Here is a 20,870-nt window from a genome sequence, read left to right on the forward strand (position 1 = left end):
TTTTGGTCGTGGTGTCACACTGGCAACCGATAGTTGCGCATACGATAGTTGTCAATCATTGAGTGCAAAAAGTGGTGATGCCACCCTATCCAAAAGTGGTGTTGACACACCGTCCAACTGTAAGCGCGCGCTTCTTGTTTAGTACAAGAATGAATTCAAAATGCCAAAAAACGAAATGTGCAATTTTAGATTTTCAATATCTTTTTATTGTTGATTTTGCGCTTAGGTGGTAATAGAGTGCATATATTATTAGAGAGTCTGTGTATTTGTCACTCGATAAATTTAATTTGTATAGGATTCATTTGGGTAATCATAAGCTAACAATAAGTTCATAATTTAGAATTATGAAATATTATGAATATATGTAGGTAAATATATATATTTTTACATATAAATATATGTTAAGGATTAGTCTATCTATGCAACTATGCATTAAGAATACCAATTTTGTCACTTGTACGTATACGCTTTTTCCACATCCATAATCATAAGCAAATAGTAAAATCATTATAAGAAACTTGTAATACACTCGCATTTGAAGAATTTTCACATTGTAATGAGATCTTTAAACATAAATTGTGTAGTTTGAAATTAAAAAAAATTAATAAAAACAGCTTTTGAGTTGTTCATCTTCGTGCGCCACAACAAAGTCGCCTAATCACCACGTCCGCTTAGCTTACTCCTTGTGGCCCTGCAACTTTTTCCAAGTGTCGCCCAGCGCCTTGGCAAAGTGGTCATCAACGGATGCTTCGGGCTTCGTGAATATCGAAATGTTCGTGGAAGAGGTGGGTGAGGCGGGAGGCGTATGCGTCGATGATGCAGCTGCCAATCCCGGTTCGGCTTTCACACGAATAATCGCTGGCATTGTGGGCGGCGTTGGCGTCGACGCCAGCACGCTGCCATAGGCTGGCGGTGGCGTATTATATCTGGGAGGAGTATGATGCGGTGTGTCCAGGGCGCGTTCACGTTTCGGTATCGGCATATCCAAGATTTGACCGGCACCGCCCGACGTCGGCGGCTGCGCTGGTGGCTGCGCCGGCGGTGGCGGAGAAGGCGGCGAAGCGGATGCTGCGCGAACTGGTGACGGCGACAACGATAGCGGCTCCTCCTGCGGTGGCGGCAGTTCATGTTGCTGCGGCGATACTGGTGCCGAATGCAATGCGGTGGGTGAGTGCACGGTGGGCAAGCCCAGCTTGGTCAGCGGCAACGGCAGCGGCAATGGCAACGACAACGGCAGCGGCAGTGACAATGGCGAGTGATGTTGTTGCTGGTAAATTGCTGGCTGATGACGATATCCACCATGTGGCGAGATCTGCTGCGCCTGCTGTTGCATGGGTGTTCCATTGCCCGTCACCGACATCGACTGTGATTGTTGTTGTGCCTGTTGTTGTTGTTGTTGTGGCTGTGGTTGCGGCGACGGTGTGGGCGAACTGGGTGTTGGCGACTTCAGTAGCGCCGCATAGTCCGGTCCCAGGGAGCGCCGAAAATGCTCATCGATGTCGCAAATAGGATCCGACTCTGCAAGCAAAAGGTGTGGCGTTTATTAACAAACTGCGACTGCGACTAGTTAAGCTCTTTTCTTACCCGTGCTGCGATTTTCCTGCTCGCGATGCGAATGCGCATGCAGCGGCTCGAGAGGCTCTCGCTTGGGCGGCGCTTGGGTTATGACGCTGGGACGACTCGCCGCATAGCATTGGCTACTCGCACCCGCCAGGGGTTCGCGATACGGCGGCGGCGGTGAGGCTCGCTGATGCTTCACCGTGCTGGACGTCACAGACATGTCAATCGGGCTGTCCATATCGGAAGAGTCCCTGTCCCGTTCCCTTTCCCGCTCTCGTTCCCGCTCTGTTTGGCCTGCATCGTGAACTTGATACTCGACGGCGGCGGCACGTTGACGACGCTCACGACGCCACTTGGTGGTTGGCAGCTCTTTTGACGTCAGGCGCGTTTCTGTAATGATTGAAACAAGTTTTTTGTGTTTTCGAATTAGTTTGATATTTATAAGTATTTTTTTTTTATTTCATTTTTTTTTTTCGAATCGAAGAGGCAAACACACAAAGGCAGCAACAAAACAACAAATCGCATTTCAATTAAAACCATAAATTTGATTATGTTTGTGGTTTTGTGGGACTCATGGCTCCACCACTAATCCTCTCGACTCGTTTTTTTTTCTCTGTTTTTGTGTCTGTCTTGAATATTTTTTTTCCATATCGATTATGAGCAAAGCGCAAACGCGAAGTGGGCGGCATGAATCACCTGGAGTTCAGTTGGGTACGACAGGCGAGGGGCGGTGCAAGAGGGAGGGGCAGTGTGACACTCGTCGTCGCAGATGAAGTCGACGTCGCAGTCACGTTCAAGTTTGTTGCCTAAGTCTTTCGTTTTTCAATGAATTTCCGCTCAAAGAGCGAATGAAGCTTATTTTTTTTTTTTTTACTTTTGTGAGAGACGGCGACAGACTCAAGACCCGGTCAGGAGGTGGGCACACAACACCACCAACAACAACAACAACAAGAAAATTATGCATAAAAGCCCAACGAAAAAGCAACAGCAACGAAGACACCGCTGTCGCCACAAAACAAAAACACACAATCGAAACTCAGAGTCACAATAAAAATTGGTTAAGAAAACTAGTTTTTCTACGATCATGTGAATTTGTCAATGTGTGCCGTTGACTGCGTGCATGTGTGTGTGTGTGCAGTGTTTACACTGAGCAAAACGCTTAGCGCGAATCTGGACAAAACGTGCCCGGCATCTCAAATCTCAATGGATATCGCGCTGCGACTTCAGTTGAGTTGAGTTTTTGGCGTGGGAAGAAGACGCAAAGGCGCTGCTGCTGGCGTGGGCAGCGACTACGTTGACGACCACATGGAGTCGCACACACACTCACACACACAGAGACACAACTCAAAATGCTTGTGAATACTCTACCCAAGACTCTCGCCCTACTCCAATTTACGTACAGTGCAGTGCAGTGTGCAGTTTGTATGGTTTAGTTTAGTTTAATCATTCGATTTTTTTTTTTTGTATTTGCTGCGCCCCCAGGAAACAACAACACACGAAAAACAAAGCTAAAAATAAAAGCTGAGAATGACTTGGACTTGGAGCTGTGCCGAGGTGCCCAATTGAAAGGGGCAAACAACAGGGAACAGGCAACAGGGAACAGGCAAGAGGCAAACCAGTCAAGCGACTTCTGCACATTTCGAGCAGAGAGCAAAGCGTTTGATCCAGAGAACTCCCCTTGGCCGCCAAGGCATCGCGAGGCGAACGCATGAATGAATGAATGAATGAAGCAGTGAAGGAGATGCGAGCTGCGTTGAGTTGGACTTGCTGTTTTGCCCGTTTGGAGTTCGAGTTGGTGGAGGCGGCTGCGACTGAGACTGCGATTGCGATTGTGGCGGAGGAACCAGTTATCGTTGTCCTGTTTTTGGCAACGTCACCGCGGGCTGCAATTTATTATATTGTGCGCCTGCGTCACGAGAGAAGCCACAAACTGGTTGCAGCCTCCACCAGAGTGGAGATGGAGTGAAGTGGACGCGCAGTTGCAACCGAAAGCAAAACATGAAATTGGACGGACGACAACACAACCGAACCACAACAACAATAACAGTAATGGGACTGGCCTGTTGTTGTTGTTGTTGTTGCTGTAGCTGCAGCGGATGATGATGGGGATGATGATAATAATAAAGAAACATTCAAATTTTATTGCACATTTCCGGTCGAGAGTCGAGAGTAAAGTTGGAGAGGGAGTAACTGAAGATCACCGCTGCTGCTGTTGCTGTTGCCAGTTGCTTTCTTCTCTGCTGCTGCTGTTGCTGCCCATCTTCTTCTGTATTATTTATTTATTTATTTATGTTGAATCTGCTGCTGCTGCTGCTGTTTGTTTGTTTGCTTGTCGCTTTTTGTCGGTTTGGTCGCAACGTGATCTTTAATCAAACAGAAGACGCAGCTAAATCAATTCTGCCTCTGCAGCTAATTGGAAGAAATGGGGGAAGTGCGTGATAATGACAAGAGGCCTCTCATCTTTTCTGTTTTCTGTGTGTTTTTTTTGCTTTGCAAAACTCTTGCTTAATCACCCAAACAACAACCAGCAGCAGCAGCCAAAGCTAAGTCGAGAACTAAGCGAGAGTTGCTGTCGTCGATCAGTCGATCGCTCGACTTAGTCAACTTGCACAACAAATAACAATAACATACACACACAACATTTGTTGCTTATGCAAACAAGTTATTATTATTGTTGTTGCTGCTTTTGCATTTGCTATTGCTTTTGTTGCTCTAGCTAGCTTGTGTATTTATTATTTTCATCGCCTCTGGCGTCGACGCAGGCGTTTCTTATTATTATTATTTTCTTTTTTTTTTTTCTTTTGTGTGTATTATTTTTTGCGCCGGCTTGTGAGTCATGCTTATGCCCGAGTTGATTGCAAATCTGGTTTTAATATGTCAACAAATTAAACAAAAAGAAAAAATAAACCGACAGCAACACGCTAAAGAACAAGTAAGCAAACTACAGTCGAGTGTGCTCGACTCTCGAGGTACTCGGTACATTAAATGAAATAATAAACAAGTGTGCCACCAGCGAGTTTTGCACTCGCCAGCTAAACAAATAAACAATCATTTTCTCCCCCATGTTGCTGATGCTGCTGCTGCAAGAACTTTTCTTGTATAAGCTTCAAGATTATGGCGCGATTTTAATCTGATATTTTGTAGGGATATCAAAAAGATCAATTGAGTCGCTTTTTGAACTGAAACTTTTGATATTTAATCCTTAAAAATTTGTTTAAATAATAATAGTTTGGCTCCCAATCGCTAACGAACTCCTTCGGAGAAAAACATAATGAATATATACAGTTTTCTAATAAGAACTAAACTTTATATTTGATAAGCTCCAGCACTCTCTTTACTGTATAATTAAATGTAGCATTTAATACAATGTAATAAATAAATAATATTGTACTTAGTAAAGTTTTAAAGCTAGTTAACAGAATAATTCCCTAAGTTATATGGTTTTCGCCTAAGTTTTAAGATACATCTAGAATTGACTATCAGTTGAGTCGCAATTTGAAGTGCAACTTTTACATTGAACCATTTGTGAACATAGAATACAATCTGATAAAAAGTTGAAATAACAATAACAATTTATTCCCAAGTTGGATCTTTCTAGCTGTTAAAATTTAAAGATTTAAACTCATATACGAACAGACAGCTAAAGCTTCCACAGAAATGATTTATTTGAAATTTTTCAATCATTTGGTGGCTTACTTTATAAGCCACTTAATACACCCTTTTACCCCTAAAGATACCTGGTATAAAAAAGTGAAATAGAAGCAAAGCCGACTCAAGCTGAACCAAAAGCTGAGCACAGCAGCCGCAACAGTTGGATCGTATTTGATAGTTTGCTTGGCTCAGCTCATTCTCTATTTGTCCAGGCGTTCGTTTCACGACGACGACGACGACGTCGCCGCAGTCTCGTCTCCAACGTCATCGCCATCATCGTCGTCGTTGTTGTCGTTGTTGCCGGCGCCTGTGCCATGTAATTGAAAGCATTTGTGTGATTTGTGCAATGTGAGCAATTAAGTACAAAGAGTGCATGGCGACAGCAAAAGCAACAGCGACAGAAACAACGACGACGACGTCGACGACTTAATGACGCCGGCGGAAGCAGATCGAAGCCAATTGAATGTAAAGGGAGTTTTGAGATTGTGTTAAAAGTATGGCCAATTTCATTACCAATTGGTAATTTCACGCTAATGGCTAATGGACAAATGAAGTGGGTCACTTGGCGACGTCAACTGTTGGCATTTTACGTAAGTAATATACACATACACACACACACACACACACACACACACACACACACACACACAGCCGAAGCACGGCAGCGACACGTGGCGTCATCAACTGCTCAGCCAACGATACTTTGACCCAATCTGGGTGGCAACTAGCAAAACAGTAGTTGCACTCTGAGCTACATTAGTTTGGCTCCCATGCAATTGGAGTGTGTCTCTCTTATCTGCAGTTGATTCGATGAAAAAGGCACGTATTCTGACTTGTTATTACAATGCTCTATTGCCTGCTTGATTCAACTGTGTCCATCCCAATCCCTGTTGAACTTCAACATCTATCCAATATTTATCAGCGATCACTTCACGTGTCCAACTGCTGAGAGTCAACGACTTTTTGCGACTATTCTTTGGGTTCGTGCTTTAATATTCGTTTCAAACACTTCTCTGGCTCCCTCGTTTGTTTCGTCTTTCAACAGAAAGTCTTGTTTGCCGCGATTATCGCAGTATGTGACAAATTGTCATTTTTGCCAAAAACTTGTGCAGCGAGGTCAAGTTAGTTTTTTCATGCAATTTTCATTGCATTTTCCCCCCCGTCAACCCTCTTTAAACACGAACCTTTGTGCAATTGCTGCTGCTGCTGTTGTTGTTGTTGTTGTTGCTGCTGCTTGAAGAGCTGATGATGCATGGCCGCTGCTTGTTGCAAGTCCCGCCAAGGCTGCCATAGCAAACTGTTGGCCATATTGGAGTTCGAGTTTGGCTGCAGCTGAGATGAAGCCACGATTCCCGCTTGGTGCTGTTGCTGCTGCTGATGCGCAGCTCCAGGCAGCAGCTGCTGTTGAAGTTGTTGCTGCTGTTGCTGATAAAAGAGTGGCGATTGGACAGGAAACTCGGCCGTCTGTCCCGTCTGTTGCTGATAGGCAGCCGCTGCAAGACGATGCTGCAGTTGCTGTTGCGTTGCCGCCAGCGCTGCTGCGTGAGCAAAAGAAGCCGGAAAGTGGCGCGACGTCGACGATGATGGTGCAGCAGCAGCAGCCACAGCGGCAGCGGCAGCAACTGTTGCCGATGTGGGCGAGCTTGCGGTTGAGGATGCTGCCGACGATGATGATGCAGAGACGGAGGCACCACTACTGCTGGCCGATGATGATGACGATGACGATGCGGGATGCTGGGAAACGGAGGCGACAGCGGTGGCCAATCGCTCGATTTCCCTGATGCGATAACAATTCTGCTCGAAGGCATTCAGTATGCACAGATAATCCATAGTAGTAATTATTCGTCTATCGATATAAATCGATTTATTTGCACTGGTCAAGTTCGTGCTCAGAGGATATCGATTACTTGCTAATCCTTCGTTCAGTCACAGTTACAAATCACAATCGCGTTGATGGAGCTGCAGAGTTGGCAGAGGTGGAGTTGGTGGGGGGGAACGACAACACGAGCTGATATCGTTGACGAGTGACGTTTGTTGTTTGTCTGTCGATTGTCGATCGACGGCGACGGCAAGCGGCCGTTTTTTTTTCTTCTTTTTCTTTTGTTTTGTTTGGTTTTTTTTTTTGTGTTTGCTTCTCTTTTTTTATGAGTGACTTTTAGCGCTGCTTACTTTTTCCATTTCACGTTTTCGCTTAGTTTATGATTACTTTTTGCGCCAGATACACTCACACACACACAGACACACACACATAGACACAAGCACTATAGATTCAGATACAATCTGTGTTTGTCGAGGAGAGCGACTCGACTCAAGTCAACTCAACTTAGCGCGAGTCTCGGGTTACAATCCCCGCGTTCCCTGTTGCGGCGGTGTTCCCGTTCCAATCTCCGTTCCCGTCACAGTTTCTGCCACTGCAGCAGCAACAATAACGACGACGACGACGACGGCGGCGGCGCTTCAAGTCGACATTTAGCGAAATAAAAATAGCACGCTTTTTATATATGTTTCTGAGTAATAATTTGCATAGAAATCGACGGAGACAACGGCGGCGACAGCGCGGCAAACGGCGACAACGACAACGTCGACAGCGGCAGCGACGTCGATTCGCTCGCTGAACTTGAGCGCCAGTTTCGCTTTCAGCTTTCAGGTAACGATACGAATACGAATACGCGACAGCGATTCAGTTTCTGATTCTTTGACTTTTTAGCTTTAACTGTGTTTGCTACTTCTTTTTTGTATTTCAACTACTGCAACACACAACCAACTACTACAATAACAACGAGCAGCAACACAAAACTCTATAACTTCGTTTATTGTCTGCGGCTGCTCTTGCTTCTTCTTCTTGTTCTTATACGTCTGCTTAATGCTGCTTCTTCTACTTCTGTTTTTCGCCTTTGTACTGTACTCGCAAGCGCTTGCGCTTTGGCTCTGCTTTGCTTTGCTTTCGTCTCTCTGTGTCGCGCGCTCAGCTCTGTGTGGCTCGACGGACAAACTTGAACTGATCGCCAACTTGAAGACTGCGTGCTTTTGGGGCTCGGGGCTCCCAAAGCTTCGTCGTCGCGTAGTCGTTGTTGCCGTCGTCGTCGTCGTCGCCGCTCAATTCGCGCTCGCTCGCTAAAAGTTGCCTACGGGACAACGTTGTTGTTGTTGTTGTTATCGTGTTCTTTTATTTTGCTTTTGCTGTTGCTTTTGTTTTGCCTTTGTATTTGTTTTTGCTTTTGCTTTTTTGCAATCTGTGGCTTTGACGACGACGCGTCGTCTCTCTCTCCGCTCGCAAGTCGCGAGTCGCGACGTCTCCAGTCACCAGCCACCAGTCTCCATCTCCTCTCCTCTCACCGGCAACACACTCTCTCCGCTCTCGACGCGTCCCGTGTAGACTTCTGGCCTTAAAAGCCATTTGCACTTGCGACAGTTGGCACTCGTATTGCTTTTGTTGCCATTGCTGTTGTTGTTGTTGCTTTGGCCTGTTGCTGTTGTTTTTTTTTTTTTTATATTCCTTCTCTTACCAATTTCCGTTTTGGTTGTTGACGGTTTTTTTTTGTGTTTGCAGTTATTGTCTGTCGCGTTCGCTGCTTTCTTTGGATTTCGGTTAGTTTTGGTGATTTTGTAATTGCAAACAGCAACAAGAAAGCGCAAAGCGATTGGCGCAGCTTATCTTGAGACCCCAGCAGGATGGTGGCCTGCCCTTCTCCCTCACTCCCTACCCAGTCCCCACTTCCACTTCCTTTTACTCAGCACGTGCAGTAAATTGACCAAAAAGGGTAACGAAATGCCAAGCAATTGAAAATTACCCACATTCGTTCTGTTGTTGTCGTTGTTGTTGTCGAGGGCTCTCCTCTGCTGCACTTTTTTTTTTTGGGTTTTGGCTGTCGCTGTCGCTGCTGCAGTTGACGTTGAATTTGGCGTTGGCGTTGGGTTGGGCCGAAGTTGAAGTTAAAGTTGAAATTGAAGGCAGAGCCAGAGGTTGGACGATGCTGCTCCAGCACATCGCGTGGGCGATTTTGGGCCCGGTCATTGCATGAAGCTCATTATTACTTTTACACACACACACACACACACATACTGGCAAACAAACTTGGACGCATATCCCAGTGGGAATTGAGCTTTCAAGCGGCTCTTAGAGAATTCTTTTTATACCCGCTACCCATAGGGTAGAAGGGTATTATAACTTTGTGCCGGCAGGAAATGTATGTAACAGGTAGAAGGAGGCATCTCCGACCCTATAAAGTATATATATTCTTGATCAGCGTCAACAGCCGAGACGATATAGCCATGTCCGTCTGTCCGTCCGTCCGTATGAAACACTGGATCTCAGAGACTATAAGAGATAGAGCTATAATTTTTTTTGTATTTATGATTCCTGAAAATTTGGTTGCGATCAGATAAAAATTGTCGAAGTTATTAAAGAAATACTTTTGTATGGGCAAACACGCCTACTTACTAGGGCACTTAGTTGCTTTAGCCGACAGTCTGGTATATTGTGCTGTCTATGGTATATTTTGAATGCGGTACTATATCGATATACCAAACATACCATTTGGTACATTTTTAGTATTTTTCAGTATATTCGGTATATTTTTAGAAAAATACCGCAAAATATATTTCTTTTATTTAGAATGGGTAGTGGGTATCTCACAGTCGAGTACACTCGACTTTAGCTTTCTCACTGGTTTTAGAATGAATTTTTTATTCAATATAAAATGCGAAGGAACAATCGACTTTAATAAATTCTACGACAAAGAATGCTATTATATTGTGCTTAAGCTAAACCAAGTCGATAACAAATAGCTTTATTCTCCCGGGGGTATTTTTAATTGCATACTAATTGTGTGCTTATCTGTAATTCGTTCATTACTGGAAAATAACAATTTTTGAAATACTTTCCACATATTTTTATTATCGTATTTCTAAAAATTTGTCAACTGAAATTAATACCAACGAAATCGTGACTGTGTTGTATGTTTTGTATTTGAAATCATAATTGTAAACTGAGCTGTCGCATTTGGGTGATTTATTCGTAATATTTTCCTGTATGAATCAGTTGGTTTTTTTTTTTTTTTTTTGGCACCAAAAAGCCCTAAGTTCCGACTAGGTAATCACCTACAAGCATGCATACATAAGTACATGCATATGACTGTATGTGTGTGTGTGTGTGTGTGTGTATTTGCATTTGTATTGACTGCAAACTCGCTTGCGAAAATGACAACAAAATGAAACAAACAATAGGTCGAGAGTACAACCACAACAATAACGACAACGGCAACGACAACAAAAGCAACACAACTAAAAAGTGACTGTTGCCTGCTAGTTGTGTTTCTCTTCTTGCTGTCGTTGTTGTTATTGCTGTGGCACGTTGTTGTGTTGGGGCTTGGCGCTGGCTCTCCGTACAGCGACGGCCATTACTGCAACCATAAGTAGCAACAACAGCAGCAGCAGCAAGCAACAGCAACAACAAATAACAACATGAAACAAACTCGTTTTTAATTCAATAGCAGGCCCATGAAATTTTACGCCCGATTTGTAGTACAACTACTACTGTTGTCCCAGCGCCAACACTACCAGCTACATCACCAGCAACAACAACAACAACAACAACGACAACAGTAGCTGCAGCAATCGAAGTCGCGCTTACTCAGAGAGCAACAATTGCAGCCAGCTTCTGCTGCTGTTGCTGCTGCTGCTTCACACTCGACAACAACTCAGCTGTTGTTGCTTGTCGCGCATAATCGCAATCGCACATTATTGGGGCAATCGTAATCGTAATCGCGATCGCAATCGCAATGGCAATCTCTCGCCTCGATCTCTCTGGATCTATCGATCTATTGATCTTTTCCATATGTATCTTAAATTGATACTTGAATATTTTTGCACAATTCGCGTTTGAAATGTGCAAAGCTTTGCTGTTGCAAAATTAAACAAAAATCAGAACTGAATTAGTGACGAATTGACTGACTGACAGACGGACAAACAGACAGAGAGACAGACAGACAGGCAGACAATCAACAAAAACCTACGATACGCAGTCAAGCCAAAGAGACTCGTCGTCCAATTGCTGCTTACTCATCAACGGCACGAGTTTTTTTCGCCTCTGTCTCTGTCTATCTGTCTATCTCCTTCTGCTTCTTCCTCGTCTTCGTCTTCATTTAGTTGTTGTTTTTTTTGTATATGCGAAAATTTTTAGTATAGCGTGAAACATGCGCACGCATGCGCAACGAGGTCAATCGAATGGCAATCATGCCAACAAAAACAACAACAGTAATAGCAACAACAACAACAACAAAGGCAACAATAGTAAATTACAGCAACCCAAAGCATTGAGTAGACCAAAGCGGCGCATAAAAACAACAGAGAATGCTGAAACTCCTCTTCCGCCCCTCTTCCCTTAATTTAAGGATAATCATCGAATGGCATTCACATTCTGCGCTTCATTATGTTAGATTACTCATAGTATTTATTTATTGATTAGCATTCCTACATAGCATATGAATTAGGGCGCAAGCTATTATTATTTTAATTATGGACAATGTAAATAGCCATGAGTTATTCTTTTTTTACTATATGTTTAATTATTTAGCAATCTGTATGAATATAGTTAAAACTTAGGCCTTTTATTTATATTATACCCGCCACCTTTAGGATAGATCGGTATTATAACTTTGTAACAGACGGAAGCAGGCACCTCCAACCTCTTACTGTATATATATTCTTGATCAGTCGAAACGATATAGCCATGTCCGTCTGTCTGTCTGTCCGTTCGTATGAACACCTAACTATCAGAAATTATAAGAGATGGAAAAAAATTGAATAGCAAGCGCAATTTTGAAGTTACAATCGCGAATTTCGGTACTTACAATGACAAATACTATATTTATGATTCCTGAATTTGGTTGGTCATTTAGAAAATACTTTTTTATGGAAAAACGCTTACGTACTAAAGGTCTTAGTTGCTTTGGCGGACAATGTGGTATATTTTGCACTATATGTTATATAGTTAAATGTAGTTCTATGTCAATATACCAAATATATATTGGTATATATTGGTATTTGTGCAGTATATAGATTTGGTATTTTTTAAGAATACTACAGTACTGTCTTTCTTTTACTTAAAGCGGGTATTTCATAGTCGAGCACACTCGATGGTACTCTATGGTATATATTAAATGTAGTTCTATGTCAATATACCAAATATTGCCTTGGTATATATTTGTGTTTTTGTTGCAGTATATCAATTTGGTATGTTTTAAGTATAATACAGCACTGTCTTTCTTTTACTCAAAATCTGTAGCGGGTATTTCACAGTCGAGAACACTCGACTAAAGCATTCTTATTAGTTTTTTAGTTAATATTGAAAATAATGTAAAATCAAAAATAAATTGATTAATTGGCCATAATATATTTACGTTTAAATATAAAAGTTCTAATAGTAAATAAAAAACCAGCACAATACTTAAATTTATTAAAAGTAGAATTCCATATAAATTTAAGTTGAATCCCCATAAACTTTAATCTGCAAATTTATTCATAAACAACTTCTGAATATGTTGTGAATCAACAATTAAATGATGTGCATATAACAGGACTATGGCATGATACTTGCTCTTGTTAGTCATAAGCTTTAAAATTGCGCTGGATTTAAATGCAAATAAGATGTGTCATCAAAATTAGATAAGCTATTTGATCTGTGCACAGAATTCCGACATTCCTATAAAGACTCTTGTTCTGTTAATCTCCCATTCGACAGACAACTCAAATATTCTATTCTCGTTTTATCAATTTGCAAGATATACACTGACGAGCAAAACTGTAACACGAGTTCATTGTTGCAACTTCAAAGGTCTGTAACTTTTTTTCTAATGCACGCATTTTAAAAATCTTAGTCTTGTTTTATTGGTTATATCATTTACTATTATTAAGCAAAATTTAAAACTATTTGTTATCAGTTAAAGAAAATGACACGCCAAACTGTAAAAAAAGTCAAATGTTACAGTTTTGCACTCTGGTTATTTTTTTAACAAATATTTTTATTAATGATTTTTTAATAATGAGTCCACATCCCCTTGGATTTTTCCAACTCTTCTATGCGATCGGGCATACTTTGGGTATACCGTTGTACCATTTCCGGGGGAATAGCATACCATACGTCCTGTGTCCGTTCCCACAACTCCTTCATTCCACTTGGAGGAACTGCATACTTCGCCAGCTGCGATTTCACGTGACTCCACAAGTTTTCAATCGGATTCATATCGGGAGATTGTGGTGGCCACTTCATAAATTGAAATTTCTGTTTTGAAATCCAATTTTTAACTAATATGGACGTGTGCTTCGGGTCGTTGTCTTGCTGAAAAACGCATTTTTCGACAGAAAGACCCATATTCCCAATAACTTTCGGAAGATTTTTTTGCAATATTGCTAGATATTGCTCCTTTCGCATAATTCCATCGATTAGCACCAAGGGACCAACTCCATTTGAGTTAATGCACCCCCTAACCATGATGGAACCGCCACCGTGCTTGACGGTTTGTCGCACATTCCTTGGTGACTGGATCGTAGGATCTCTAGTCCAATACCAGGAGCGTCCATCTGACTCGAACCGATTAATTTTGGTTTCATCCGACCATATAAACTTGGAAACAAAAATATTTTGGAATTTTTTGCTTTTTAGACACTGGTAGCAATGACTTACAGTATCCCAATCCGCTAATGTGCAATTTGTGTATGTTGCGGCAAAGTTCTGACGCAGCATTATGTGTCTTTTTGTAAGAATTGATTTTTTTTTTCATTTCTTTAGCTTTTAGACCCAATTTGTTGAGGCTACGGCTAACTGTCCAAGCACTGGCACTCAAATTACGCATTGACGCCGCTTTTATTGGTGTGAGATCAGGATTGCCCGTTAGCAAGTTAGCGACGTGGCGTGTGTCACGTTCACTCAAAACTCTGGGTCGGCCTCCTGGATTTATTGGAATGTTTCCTAGACTGTGTTTTTTTAGTCGCTGCACAGTCATATGGCTAACACCGAATTTTTTAGCCATTTTTCGGACAGATTCACCAGCTTCTAGTAAATCAAGAATGATCTTATTTTTTTTCACTAGCCATTACAAATTCAATTACCATGTGGCTTTAAAATATCAAAGCTCACCGAGTAAAATGTAAACAAATATACTTTAACGGTTAACTTAGCTTTAGAGCTAAAAACCCAAGCTTTGCTATTGTGAGTGCAAAACTGTAACATTTGACTTTTTTTACAGTTTGGCGTGTCATTTTCTTTAATTGTTAACAAATGGCTTAAAATTTTGCTTATTAATAGTAAATGATATAACCAATAAAACAAGACTAAGATTTTTAAAATGCGTGCATTAGAAAAAAAGTTACAGACCTTTGAAGTTGCAACAATGAACTCGTGTTACAGTTTTGCTCGTCAGTGTAAATACGGAATGAAGAAGACAAAACTAAAAAGTGATTCTGTATGCGAATCAAGGGTATTGCAACTCGATCTAGTTCATTATAATGTGCCAACAACAACAACAACAACAATAATGCAATATTACGCCATTCTTAAGTTTGAATTCGGACAACCCGGAAAATGCTTGGCTAATTGCAAATATTATTGTGTGCACTTTTTATTCTATATTTCGTTGTTTTGTTTAGAAATCAGTGCAGAAATGTGAGAGCTCTAAATGAGCGGTAGCAAATGTCAATATGAATTGGGTCAAGTAATCGTGGTTTTGGTTTTGGGCACGGAAGTGTTAATGGCAAGTCAATAAGATTTCCTCCACATTCATAATTCAATAAAAAACGTAGATGACAAATCAACATATATGTATGTTATAGATGGACGGATGGACGGCAAAGATAGCGGTCAATTTCCAGAACAAGATGACAGACAAGACAACAGACAAACGGCGGCGTTAGACAATTTATATTTTGTGAAATTCAATAAGATACTAGATGGATATTAAGTGGGTATATGTATCTAAATATATACACCTCTGACACATACATACACATACACATACATATATGTATAAAAGGCAGAGTGGCATATGTAATACACGCAGAGCGGCAAAGCACACAAATCAGCAGAAACCAGTTCAAAATTTAAATAAAAGTCGAGCGTGCGCGCGCTGTTTGGAAACCTGTTTGCCTATTGGCCAAAAGCAAAAATAACAACACCACCAACAACAACAACGGTAACAAAAACAATAACAACAAGATCAACAGCAGCTACAGTCGACATGAAGAACATACACTGGCAATAGCTGAATAACAATAACATAAATATAGTTGTCATTATAAAATATCATCCGGTGTTAAATCAAGCGTGAGAAAAATTCAATAAGAAATTCGCCCAAAAAATATCAAATGTGAATCACACACAAATACAAATATATAGTATATACATATATATATAACTTGTATGTGGTTGAAAGGTTGACTTTGCAGTTTACAATGTTCCATTTGAGTTGTGTTGCTTGGAAAAATGGCGCGCGCGCAATTTTCCATCGATTTGGCAAAAGGCAAATAGTCAAATGTTGATGTTGAAATAAATAAATAAATAGCAAAAAGAAAGGCAGAGGCCTAGAGTCAGAGTCAGAGTTAAAGTTGTAGAGCTTGCGAGTTTTGGGGCAGAGCCATGAGGCAGCGGTCAACTGTGTGTGTGTTGCACAGGGAATGGAAATGGGCTGAGAGGAGAGCAGAGAAACGAAACGAGTTTCTTTCTTCTGGTCGAGATTCACGGCAATTATGCGCACCGTTTGCTAGTAAAAGGAAGAGAGTGTTTGGCACTGTTTGGCCAAAGAGGCAGCTCGTCGAGCAACTGGACACAACTGGATGGAGAATTGAAAGGCCATGTAAATTACCTGATGAGCTGACGTTATCCAGCTGTGCCTGGTGAGCGCTCGCTCGCTCGCTCCCAGCTCCAAATTGCCACAATTTTTCTTTCATTTTTGTTTTTTTTTCTTGTTGTTGCAGTGTTTGAGGTTCCAGCACACACAATTGTGTTATATCAACTAAGTATTCGTTTATTAATTATGGGCTGGCAGCAGCAGCAGCAAGAGCAGCAGCAGCTGCCTAGTGGCTAAAAAGAGTTGGGTTAGCTTAATTAACGGGTCTCTATGGGGCCCGCTTTTCTTCGTCGACTTGTTGCATAGTCCACAAGACACGACAATGGGGCAATGCGTGCTCTGTCTTGTGTTTGTGCTTGTGCTTGGCCTGAACTGGCGTGCGATGATGATTTCGATTATGACAAATTCCATTAATCATGGCCAGGTTAACGACATTTTGCATTTACATTTTGGCTGATCAATCAAACTGAATGTGACGAACACAACACACACAACAACAACAACAACAGCAACAAGAAATCATGACAAGAACAACTATCGTGGACACAATGAAAATGAAATACCCTAAAATGCTGCGACAAACAACAAAGTCGTCGTATAGATAGAACTCTATATTCTTGTGTCTATAACACAATGACTAAAGATCTTTGGAGTGTTGCGTTGTATAATACATTTTACTTGATTAGTACTAAAATATTGATAATGCACACACAAATAGATGAAATATTTTTATATAAGATATGAATGGGTATGACATATAAGGGTAACCCAAACATATATTGAATAATTCTGAATCGTATAGCTCTTGATTGGCACTTTAATTGATTGATTTTGGAATCATCTGTTGTAAGAATTTTTATATATAGTATTTTATCACAAAACAGAAAAAGTTCCTAAAATGAATCTTAGCTCTAATAATATCACCCAGACTATAGAAAGTTTTTTAATTGCTTCAGTTTAAGTTTTTTTCCACAGTAAATAGTGTCGCAAACAATACAAAAAGTTACTCGGGAATATGTGCAATGCTTTTAAGTATTCAGAGAAAATACATCAAATTGTATGCAACTACATTGGATGAACATTTCAAATCCAAGTTGAAATACAAATCTGATTTCATAAAACTAATACATTTTCAAAGTTATTTATATTTTTTTAGATAGCTACAGTTTCCAATAAATTATTTAGCAAAGTACACGAATAATGCTTTCTTTCATAATGTCAATAGTTTTAAAAAATGTAAGATGTAAGCAATTAAAAGTGCAGATTTAAAATTTTGTCTGACATATGTCTTTAGCAAATTAAAGCCAACAAATTAAACGGTGCATTACATCTTAGAGAAAACGATCGAAGTTCTGACGAATGATCTGTTGCAAATAACTACATTTTGTCTAACAAAACAAAAGTTCTTTGCACACTTAACAAAATGCTGCACAAAGTGATAGTACCTCAGTGTGGAAGGGTATAAAAAGGCAAAGGGCTTGCTTAACACATTAATATGACCAGTGGCAGCAAAAGAAAAGGCATAGACACAGCAGACATGACACACACGAACACACACTATCAAACGCACATACATACACACAAACAGCAGCAGCAGACAGTCGAATGAACTGCTGACATGTGACAAAGGTTTATTTTGGGTGCGTTTAAAAACGCGCGCAAAAAACGCGCACAAATCGCGCACATTACTCAATCTGAAATCGTTTTGAAAAATTCGCATATTTTCTCGAAAATTGTTATTGCCAAACATATGTACATAAGTATGTATGTGTGTGTGTGTGAGTGTTGGCGAGTATATTTAATAAATAAAATTCCTCGCTGTGTTGACAGCTGAACGCATATGTATTGTACATATATTTGTATGTATGTATGTATGTTTTGCGCTCAAGAATTTGTCAAATGTATGTATGTAAGGCATATCGGCATTTATTTATGCATATTGTATGCCAATGTTGATAAAGACATCTCAAATGGGCAGCGACAAAAGTAAACAAACATAAATAAGCCACTTGGTAGGCAAAGAGAAGAGTGCGGGGGTGGAGATGGGTGGCTGCCCACCAAATGGTTTATCACAGCACATTCCAACAGTTTATTTACAAACCCACACACACATACAATCACATTTCCCTAGGGGAAGCTGCAATCCATGCGCTTTTTATCAGCGGCAAGCAGCAAGCGACGCTGCGTCTGCGACTGCGAAAGAAACAGCGATTAAAACTGCGAATGAGTTTAAATGCGAAATGCATGAAATTGAGCAATTAACAAGATGTTGTATAAAATGTGAACATGTATGTGTGCACATGCTTAGTACATGCTTTACATACTAGCTCAGCTCATGTGTTTAAAAGGCAATCCGTTAGATATATTCTTTTTGCATTTCTTTGGCATGTCACGCGTTTTGTCACTAGCCGCAAAATGCAATATGCAAATACTCACACACACATACATATTTATACAAATATGCATGTGCATAAGTATTTACCTATACATGTGCATAAGCTCATAATAAATACATTGACCATCCACAATTCGTGCATGTCGCAGCGACAGCGCCGCTGACGTCGACGCCAACGTCAGCTTCGAACTATTGATAACGCCCGCGCGCCAAGGGGCAACAAAACCAACAACAACAACAACATCGTCGCCATCGTGGACGTCGTCAAAAATGCGGCATTTGACACATTTATGAAAATCGGAATCGGAATGCGCAGCAAACTCATTTTATTGGAATGTTTTGTTCGTTTTGTGCTGAAACTGAAAATAAAACATTTTCAGTGCGCGCTGCTGCTGCTCGTGATACCGCCAACAAAAACTGTGCGTGTCACTGTGTATGTTTGTGTGTGTGTGTGTACAAACAAGTGAGCATGACTGGCTGCATGAATGTGTGTTGGTGTGTGTGTGTTTGAGAGAGTCGTGCAAGGAAGAGACAGCAGATCTTTTTTGGAGACTCGAAGTGGAGTGCAATGCATATGCAGCGTATGCATTTCATGCCAAACAGCATGAATCATGCGAGATGCGAATACTCGAATGGTGTGAGGGGGCGACACTCGCATGGCACTTGCAAGCTTTAATAAACTACTGTATTGACAACAACTCTACAGACAAAATGATGTATGTACATTTAGTACCAAAGAGTACAATGAGGTTCAGCATTTTTACAAACATAAATTAAAGGAGTTAAGTTGTTTATGAAACATACATTGCGACCATATTTTTACACATTTTATGTAATTATATTACTCAAAGAAAATCGGTCATGAAGTTGAACATGTCTGCTGCTTACAAATGTGACACTTTAGCACAGTAACTGCCAAAAATATTGTACTTTTATGTACATTGTATGTGTGTATGTTTATGCAGACAGAGACAAGTGACAACATTGTTGAAATACTTTCGAGTTGTGTATTTGTGCGCCGGCGCAAAGGTGAAAGCCATTAAAAAAAAGAGTGCCAAGTTTGTCAAAAAAAGCCAACAACATGACAAGAACCGATCTTGCAGACGATGTCGCTGCCTGTGTCAAAACTATAACAACCTTAAATTGTTAGGCGGAATTGCTTAATGGGGCGACAACAGTTGGCAGCAGAGAGAGATAGAGAACGAGAGTAAGGGAAAGAGAGTAATGTTTTAAGGATTACTTTTCTAATTGAGTAAATGTGCAAACTTACCACTCGCATTGTTCTGCACCATCGTGGCAGCACGGGATAGCACGTCCAACGCCGTCTCCATGTTTTGATCAGTCTCCGCCTGTGTGTGAATGTGAGTTGGTGTGTGCGTTGTATTTGATCACTTGGGATGTTTTACAGCGCGTGGACTTCTTGATGTCGTTAGAGAGCTATGAACGTGGATGAGAATGTGGACCGAGTTGTCGTCTCGATCTGCACCGCATGAGTTTCACACTGCAAATGCAAAGAAATTGACCAAGGCATAAACTGGATATATGTACGTACAACAACAACAAAAAAAAAACATATATTAATATATACACATATATGACACCATATGCAAGAACACATACAGAGAGATGTATGTAAATGGAACGCAAAAGTGAACAAAGAGTGACGCTGCTGCTGCCGCTGAAACTGACTGAGACTGAGACTCAAAACAAGTAAGGCGAAATCCTGCTGGCTGGCAAACAGTTTTCAGTTTCCATCGTCGCATCGCTGCAGCATCGTGATGGTGGTGAGGAGCCTGGGGGTGGAGGGCCTCAAACACGATGCAGTTGGGACAGGTTTGAAGACCATTGCAGCAAGAGCAACAACAACGGCAGCATCCGACATCGCTGCCGAAATTTGGCAATGACCAAGTACAGCAGCAGCAGCAGCTGCGGCAGCGTACCAAAAACGGATTTACCCAAAATGCCATATTGTTTCTTTGGCCAAGCAGCCTCGCTGTACTTTGAGAGTTGCTTCTTTTACCTTTTATGCTTGTATTGGGACGCCTCGCATTAAGTTTGTGTTATCGTTGAATATAATATACAGCTCCACTATACAGCTGTTTTCTGTTATGCTTCGTTCCTGCTTTTTGTTGAGCAACCAGATGTAGCGAATTTTGCAGAACCGATTTTGTGAGATCTTTGTTTATCACTTGCATGCAATACTCGTTAACTTATTTTTTCGTCATTTATTGAAATGCTGTTTTAATTTCTCCGAGAAATACTCTAAAAACAACTAGAGGTGGAAAACATCATTAAGACCTATATATCGATAAATCGATATTTTCCAAAAATCTTGTATACGTAATCGATATTTATTACAATTATCCAATTATTTTCGGTACCAAATAATGTAGTGACTTATTTTTTTAAGTTATTTATTATTA

The 20,870-nt window shown here is 40.9% G+C and overlaps 1 protein-coding gene across 2 annotated transcripts; it reads right to left on the reverse strand.

Moving 5' to 3' along the window:
* Window positions 1-183: 183 nt before the first annotated feature.
* LOC117567280 (transcription factor SPT20 homolog) lies at window positions 184-20,710 on the reverse strand. 2 transcript variants are annotated; one of them, XM_034247147.2, is made up of 4 exons: window positions 20,468-20,710; window positions 19,718-19,948; window positions 1,585-1,950; window positions 184-1,518 (listed from the first exon to the last, which is right to left on the reverse strand). In XM_034247147.2, the coding sequence occupies exons 2-4, from the start codon at window positions 19,776-19,778 to the stop codon at window positions 677-679; spliced, it is 1,269 nt and encodes a 422-aa protein (XP_034103038.1). In that variant the 5' UTR covers window positions 19,779-19,948; window positions 20,468-20,710; the 3' UTR covers window positions 184-676. The 2 variants fall into 2 exon arrangements, with proteins under 2 accessions (XP_034103038.1, XP_034103037.1); XM_034247146.2 differs by lacking the exons at window positions 19,718-19,948; window positions 20,468-20,710 and adding an exon at window positions 6,396-8,271.
* Between the last annotated feature and the right edge of the window lie 160 nt (window positions 20,711-20,870).

This window comes from Drosophila albomicans, chromosome 3 (genome assembly GCF_009650485.2).
Source record: "Drosophila albomicans strain 15112-1751.03 chromosome 3, ASM965048v2, whole genome shotgun sequence".
In the NCBI taxonomy this organism is placed as follows: Eukaryota; Metazoa; Arthropoda; class Insecta; order Diptera; family Drosophilidae; genus Drosophila; species Drosophila albomicans.

Excerpts from the sequence above, each read along its gene's own strand:
- LOC117567280 (XM_034247146.2), bottom strand. The coding sequence starts at position 7,041 with ATGGATTATCTGTGCATACTGAATGCCTTCGAGCAGAATTGTTATCGC. Across the intron at positions 1,951-6,395 it reads GCAGCAGCAATTGCACAAAG|AAACGCGCCTGACGTCAAAA; the intron begins GTTCGTGTTTAA and ends CAATCATTACAG. Across the intron at positions 1,519-1,584 it reads GCAGGAAAATCGCAGCACGG|AGTCGGATCCTATTTGCGAC; the intron begins GTAAGAAAAGAG and ends TTTTGCTTGCAG.